General features: G+C 66.5%; 1 protein-coding gene and 1 long non-coding RNA gene across 2 annotated transcripts in view; one reads left to right on the forward strand and one right to left on the reverse strand.

Moving 5' to 3' along the window:
* COL18A1 (collagen type XVIII alpha 1 chain) overlaps positions 1-6096 on the forward strand; it is a 51342-nt gene extending 45246 nt beyond the window's left edge. The window contains exons 32-41 of the mRNA XM_047099041.1: positions 1255-1298; positions 1525-1647; positions 2140-2293; positions 2378-2451; positions 2923-3054; positions 3424-3456; positions 4318-4569; positions 4864-5061; positions 5388-5503; positions 5687-6096. Coding sequence (XP_046954997.1) covers positions 1255-1298; positions 1525-1647; positions 2140-2293; positions 2378-2451; positions 2923-3054; positions 3424-3456; positions 4318-4569; positions 4864-5061; positions 5388-5503; positions 5687-5900 — 1340 coding nt within the window. The 3' untranslated portion in view covers positions 5901-6096. The remainder of the gene's footprint in view (positions 1-1254; positions 1299-1524; positions 1648-2139; positions 2294-2377; positions 2452-2922; positions 3055-3423; positions 3457-4317; positions 4570-4863; positions 5062-5387; positions 5504-5686) is intronic.
* On the reverse strand, positions 2667-4277 carry LOC124526222 (uncharacterized). The gene is made up of 3 exons (XR_006965631.1): positions 3673-4277; positions 2947-3063; positions 2667-2797 (listed from the first exon to the last, which is right to left on the reverse strand). It is a non-coding gene; the product is annotated as an uncharacterized LOC124526222 (long non-coding RNA).
* Positions 6097-6598: the final 502 nt, after the last annotated feature.

Below are 6598 nucleotides of genomic sequence, written 5' to 3' on the forward strand. Positions count from 1 at the left end.
CTGTCTTCACCACACAGGCCCCCGCCTGGCAGAAAGCGAGCAGGAAGTCGGCGTCACAGACACGCCTGGAAGATGACCCCAGAGCAGCGCACTTCCCTTCCAGATAAGGAGGAACCACTCACAACCGGCAGGTGGAAGGTGGTGAGGGTCCGGCCGAGTCCGTGGCCGCAGCGGCCCCGCGGCAGCAGGACCCCCCCAGATGGGGGCCACACACCCATCGGCCGGCCCAGCTGGGCCCCAGGCCACGGGTCCTGTTAACTGTTCAGGAACTCACAGCCTCAAGCGGGACACGTTTCTCAGCACTCAGCTCAAGAAGTCAGAAAACAAATAGCAAATTTACCTTTAACCAAGAGATGGGCACTGAGGAGGGCACTGTTTGGGATGAGCACTGGGTTGTACAGAAGCGATGAGTCACGGGAATCTACCCCCAAAACCAGGAGCGCACTGTGCACACTGTATGTTAGTCAACTTGACGAGAAATTATGTTAAAAAATAAAGTAAAATTAACATAGAAAAGCAAAGAAAAGGGAGGAAATGGTACAGCTCAAGCTGAGTGAACAACCATTTGCAAGTCAAGGTAGTTTTTGGAAAGACCGCTAATCCTGGCACGCCCCCTGCAGGACCGAGAAAGGAGGGAGCCCTGCGAGCGAGCGAGCGAGCGAGCGAGCGAGGGGCAAAGGGCTGCTCCGCCTCCTCCCTCGCTAGGGCTGCAGGGTGGCTGGTGCTCAGGGTGGTGGCCGCTGCCCCGGGAGGGTGGGGAGGGTTGCGAAGGAAGAAATACCTGCCATTTGTACAGACGGGTTTGGGAACATCAACCACCCAAAAGAACGTACCGTCGCAATTAATAGGTAGACTTACCAAGGTCACAGGGCAATTCACAAAAATCAGCTGGTAATAAACAAAAAGAAATTCTAAAAAGGTGCCGTTACAAAAGGAGGTCAGACCTGTGGCCACCAGAGGCAGGCGGGCGTCACGGGGAACCGTCCGAGCCGCCAGACGCGTCCTGGAACTCCCATCACGAGGTGACACACGTCTTCCTGTGTCCCCACCAGTGAGGCCACGGGCGTGAACCAGCCTTACTGTCCGGTCCTGCTGCTGCACCCCTAAAACATTCCGGGGCCGCCATTAACAAAAGTGTAACAAAACTGCAGGGGGCCCCCCAGAAACAGACGTTCTAGAAGGCAACGAAGGCAGCTGTAGGTGGGGGCATGGCGCTGCCGAGACACTCACCTTGGCGCCCCATCTCTCCTACAGGGCAGTTCCCGCTCGACCTCCTCCAGCTGGAGGCTGAAATGAAGGTGGGTGTCACCCGCGTCCCCGTCGCCTGTCCCACCCTGGCTGGGTTCCTTGGGGGCTCAGAAGGTGGGGAGACAAGTCCTGTCCCGCAGGGTGTGCCGGACCTCCTGGGCTCCAGAAGCTTCCGGCTGCCTCACCCTGCCCACTCGGGGCTTCCGGGGGTCGGCCTGCCCCTCCCAGGTCAGCAGCGGGAGCCGGGCTGTCTCAGACCGGCATTTCCATCCACAGGGGGAGAAGGGTGATAGAGGAGACCCGGGGCAGAAGGGCGAACGGGGTGAGCCCGGGGGTGGCGGATTCTTCGGCTCCAGTGTGCCCGGCCCCCCCGGCCCGCCAGGCTACCCTGGGATTCCGGTAAGTCTGGACTCCTGGCTGCCTGCAGGCCCGAGCCAGAGCCCGTGTCCCCAACGTCCTGGGCCAGGTCCAGCCCAGCTGTGGATGCCTGCAAGGCCCAAAAGGTTGCCCCCACTCCTGGCAGGGGGGGCACGGGGCAGGCCTGGTGGGTCACGGCCTGGGGCCCCCCCCAGCCAGCCAGGAGAATGGGGGGCATAGGGGCCCTCACCCAGCCCTTCACTCCTGTCCTCCTGCTGGTGCCTCCCTCAGGGAGACCATCTGCCCTAAAAGATTCCAGGGGGCACAGGCCCCAGCTTCTGCCTGAGGGATGGAGGGGGAACGAGGGCCTTCGGGGGACCAAACCTCTGTCCAGGGTGTGCTCTGGTCCGTGTTCTGGGATCCCTTCCCAGCACAGAGCACACCGTGTGGGAGGCCACGTTTCCCCGGCCATCGTGGGGGCAGGCAGGGGGCTCCCCGCAGGGCCTCTGCCACATGTTCTGTTGTCTCCCCTAGGGTCCCAAGGGAGAGAGCATTCGGGGCCAGCCAGGCCCACCTGGACCTCAGGGGCCCCCTGGCATCGGCCATGAGGGGCGTCAGGGGCCTCCTGGCCCCCCCGGCCCCCCCGGCCCCCCAGGGCCCCCTTCCTTCCCCGGCCCTTACAGGCAGAGTAAGTCAAGCAGGGGTGGGTACCTGGGCCCCGGCCTCGTCCAGCCAGGGCCATGCGTTCCTGTCTCTGGCTCTTCTCTTGCAGCAATCAGTGTTCCCGGCCCCCCGGGCCCACCTGGGCCCCCCGGGCCCCCTGGAACCATGGGCACCTCCTCAGGGGTAAGGGTCCCCGTGTTCCTTACCGGTCAGATGCTTGCTGCCCAGTCGCCTGCCCGGCCGCCCTCCCCTCTGCAGACCTGCGGGTGGCCTGCTCTGGAGGGTCCCAGCACCGGGCCTGGCCCTGCTCCGTGCACAGATGCACGGCAGCCGAGATGTGGTTTGCAAAGCAGAAAACGGGGAGCCTGGGGGTGGCCGTGGGACTCGGGTGGGCAGGGGAGGACAAGGGAGGACAGCCATTAAGAAGGGTCCCCAGCAGGGCTCACCGGGCCCGTGGGCACTTGGCATCCAGCCCTCCCATAGGGTGGCCTCACCGTCCCGGTGCCACAGAGCATTCTCAGGGAACAGCCTGACCGAGAAAGGAACACACTTAAGCCTTCAGGACTGTCCCTCATCCGGAAGTGTCCTCCCCCCACCCCCCATGAGCCCAGACGCTGCCTGTGTGCGAGGGCACCCACTGGGTCGGGCTTCCAGCAGGTAAGGATCTGGGCCACGTACCAGACCATGCTGGACAAGGTGCCGGAGGTTCCGGAGGGCTGGCTCATCTTTGTGGCTGAGACAGAGGAGCTGTACGTCCGGGTCCGGAATGGGTTCCGGAAGGTCCTGGTGAGTTACCTGCACGGGGAAGGGGCGGGTGACCTTCTCGAGCTTGCTTGTGGTTCAGGAGAGCATGTCGGGGGGAAGGGGGCCCCCCACAGCGAGCCTGAGCCTTGGTCCGGGTTGTCCCGTGGGGTGAGCGCCTCATGCAGTGACCGTGCTCCCTCCTCACGTGTCTTTATTTTTTAACTCGGGGCCTTCCGAGCAGTTTGGGGTTTACAGAGAGGTGACTCCCACGTCTTACAGCCCATGCACGTGAGGTGCTGTGCGCCCGCTGATGGCACAGGCACCAGGGTGTAGCCGTGCCAGCTTCCGCTGGGGCGGGGCGGGGGTGCCAGGCGTCAGGGTTGCTGGGGTGACCCCTGCGTTTTCTTTCAGCTGGAGGCGCGGACACCCCTCCCACGTGGGACGGTAAGGACGCAGCCGAGTTCAGGGCTTGGAGCCCGGGGGACGTCTGGCCGGGGCTCCACGGTGGCAGGCCGAGCACGGCCTCGCGTCCCCGGCACGCCTGGGGCTCTGGGGGCTGGGCGTGGGAGGTGGTGTGCAGACCACGAGGCCACCTCCCTTCGGGCCACGCTGCCCAGCCCTCTCCGAGCGCGGGGCCCGGGGGATGGAGGAGCCACGTACTTAGGTTTCCCACCGCTGCGGCTCTTCTAAGCCAGGACTTCTTAAAGGGCCCGGGACCGAGGCTGCGTTAGGTAGTGTGTGTCCTGGGCTCCCGGTGAGTCTGCCCGCTCACGGAGCCCAGGGAGTCCTCCCTCGCTCGTTCCTTCCTTCCTTCATTCGGTGTGGTCTCGGGCCAGGCGCTGTTTTAGACAGGGAGGGACACACGAGGCCCCTGCCTCGCGGAGCTCGCGGGCTGGGGGAAAGGTGGTAAAGATGACAGACGATAGACAACCGGTTTTATCGTCTTAGCAGGGAAAGGTGCCTAGTCACAGAGCACATGGGGTGTCAGAGGCACTGGGTGCTGGGGGAGGAAGGACACTTGGGAAGTGGGGGTTGGTGCAGATCACCTGAGGTGGGCGCACGGGGCATAAGGAGCGGAGAACTTGGGTGTCTGGGTGGCAGTGAGGGGGGCTGGAAGGTCAGGGAATGCGGTCCTGAGCGGGGCGGGGTGCCTGAGCGCAGGGCCAGCCACCCACTTTGCACGTCAGGCCGGCAGGGCTCCCCCTGCAGCTTACGAGAGCACAAGCCGCAGGTGCAGGAGGAGAGGGCCGCCCGGACAGGGGGGCAGAGCCCCCGCCCACGGCGCCTCTGCCTCCGCGTCTGCAGGACAACGAGGTGGCCGCCCTACAGCCCCCGCTGGTGCAGCTGCACGAGGGCAACCCGTACCCCCGGCGGGAGCTCACCCACTCCACGGCGCGGCCCTGGCGGGCGGATGACATCCTGGCCGGCCCCCCGCGCCTGCCGGACCCCCGGCCCTACCCTGGCGTCCCCCACCACGGCCCCTACCTGCACGTCCAGCCGGCTCGCCCCACCGGCGGGCCCGCCCGCACCCACACCCACCAGGACTTCCAGCCCGTGGTGAGTGACCCACCAGCCCCTCGGCTCCCGCGGACTCCCAGGGCTGCCGGGATGGGAGGGCTCTCTGGGCCTTCGAGAAGCGGGAGAGCCCGAGGAGCCGGGCAGGGGTGGGGGCCTGACGGCGGCCACTCTGGACCCCCTGGCCCCCAGCCCAGCGCGGTCCCTGCTGCCCTAGGCCGAGGGGCTGGGCTGGTCCTCTTGGGGCCCCCGGGGCCGGTCACGCGGGCTCTCTGTGCACGCTCAGCCCCTCGGCCGGCCCGGGGCTGGTGGCTGACCCCCGCGGCCCCTCCACAGCTCCACCTGGTCGCACTCAACAGCCCCCAGCCGGGCGGCATGCGCGGCATCCGGGGCGCGGACTTCCAGTGCTTTCAGCAGGCGCGCGCCGTGGGGCTGGCGGGCACTTTCCGCGCCTTCCTGTCCTCGCGGCTGCAGGACCTCTACAGCATCGTGCGCCGCGCTGACCGCACGGGCGTGCCCATCGTCAACCTCCGGGTGCGTGAGGGCTCCCGCGTGGGGCAAGGGGCGGGGGTCCGGCGGGGTCCCCAACCCCCCACAGCCACCCCATCTCACGGGGCGCCTTCAGGGCCAGGAGGCAGGGCCGGGCCCTCGCACGCAGCCACCTCCGAGCCGGGGCTGGGAACCGTCTCCGGGGCGGTCCCCATGCCTCTCTCCCACCGCCGAGTGCTTCCTGGGAGCTGGGGAGCACCAGCACGCCTCGGGGCCAGAGGCAGTGGCCTCACCGCAGACCTGGGGGTGGAGGCCCCGCGGCAGGGCGTCCCTGGGGTGGGAGTTAAGTCCTGCGACACCGCCCTCCCCAGGACGAGGTGCTGTTTCCCAGCTGGGAGGCCTTGTTCTCCGGCTCCGAGGGCCAGCTGAAGCCCGGGGCCCGCGTCCTCTCTTTCGACGGCAGAGACGTCCTGCAGCATCCCGCCTGGTAGGCTCCCCAGCAGAGGCCGCAGGGGGTGTGTTCTGGGAGGCGGAGCCCCCAGGGACGGCCCCACAGGCAGCGGCACCTTGGGCCTTGGGGCCTTTGGGAAACGCCCTCCCCTGCCCGGAGTGGTCCAGATCCCGGGGGCCAGGGCTCGGGCCTGCGGCTGATGGCTGCCGCCTCCCGCAGGCCTCAGAAGAGCGTGTGGCACGGCTCGGACCCCAGCGGGCGCCGTCTGACCGACAGCTACTGCGAGACGTGGCGGACAGAGGACGCGGCGGCGGCCGGCCAGGCCTCCTCGCTGCTGGCGGGCAGGCTGCTGGCGCAGAAGGCCGCGAGCTGCCGCAACGCCTTCATCGTGCTGTGCATCGAGAACAGCTTCATGACCTCCTCCTCCAAGTAGGGGCTCTGCCGGCTCAGACAGGCAGATGGACAGTCAGACGGCCAGGCCGGGAGGCCAGCAGCAGGGGAGCGGGGAAGCCGCCCTTAAGGAGTGTCTGCCCCTGCCCGCCCCCAGGGTGGGACCTGGCTGGCACTCTCCTGTATGGTTCTGTGGTTCACGTTTCATGTAACCCCCAAGAAATAAAAGGAAACCAAAGAGTGTATTTTTTAAAAAGTTTAAAACAAAACCTGGTGCCCAGACTTTCTCTTGCCCCTCCCCACTTCGCACAAGGCCCTGCCCCCTTCCTCTCTGACCCCAATCAGAACAGGAGGGAGACCCCCCCCCCCTCTGAGGCAAAGGAACATACTGACTTGGGGAGGTGTGCGTGCCCGGAGGGCCTGGCAGGGGCCAGGTGGGGCCTCGGTCCCCAGCTGTGAGCTGCTGGGGCAGCTCAGGCCAAGGGCACAGCGTGGGGCCATTTCTCCACCCCCGGGCTAGAGCCAGCCCCAAACTCAGGGGCCACTGCTGCCCCCAGGCTATGGCCTTTACCCCAACACCACCTTGTGCTGGTGGCTGGGAGCCAGCCTGCACACGGGGCAGGTGCGCCTTCAGTTCTGTCCCACACCGGCCTCCCACGTGGAGCTCAACCCAGCCAAGGCCCTGCAGGGAGATTTTTAATCTCTACCTACCCCCAGCGTGGGGCTCAAACTCACAACCCT

This window comes from Lynx rufus, unplaced genomic scaffold (assembly GCF_022079265.1).
Source record: "Lynx rufus isolate CCGP_SWC_20201006 ecotype Redwood Valley unplaced genomic scaffold, mLynRuf1.p SCAF_5, whole genome shotgun sequence".
Lineage (NCBI taxonomy): Eukaryota > Metazoa > Chordata > Mammalia > Carnivora > Felidae > Lynx > Lynx rufus.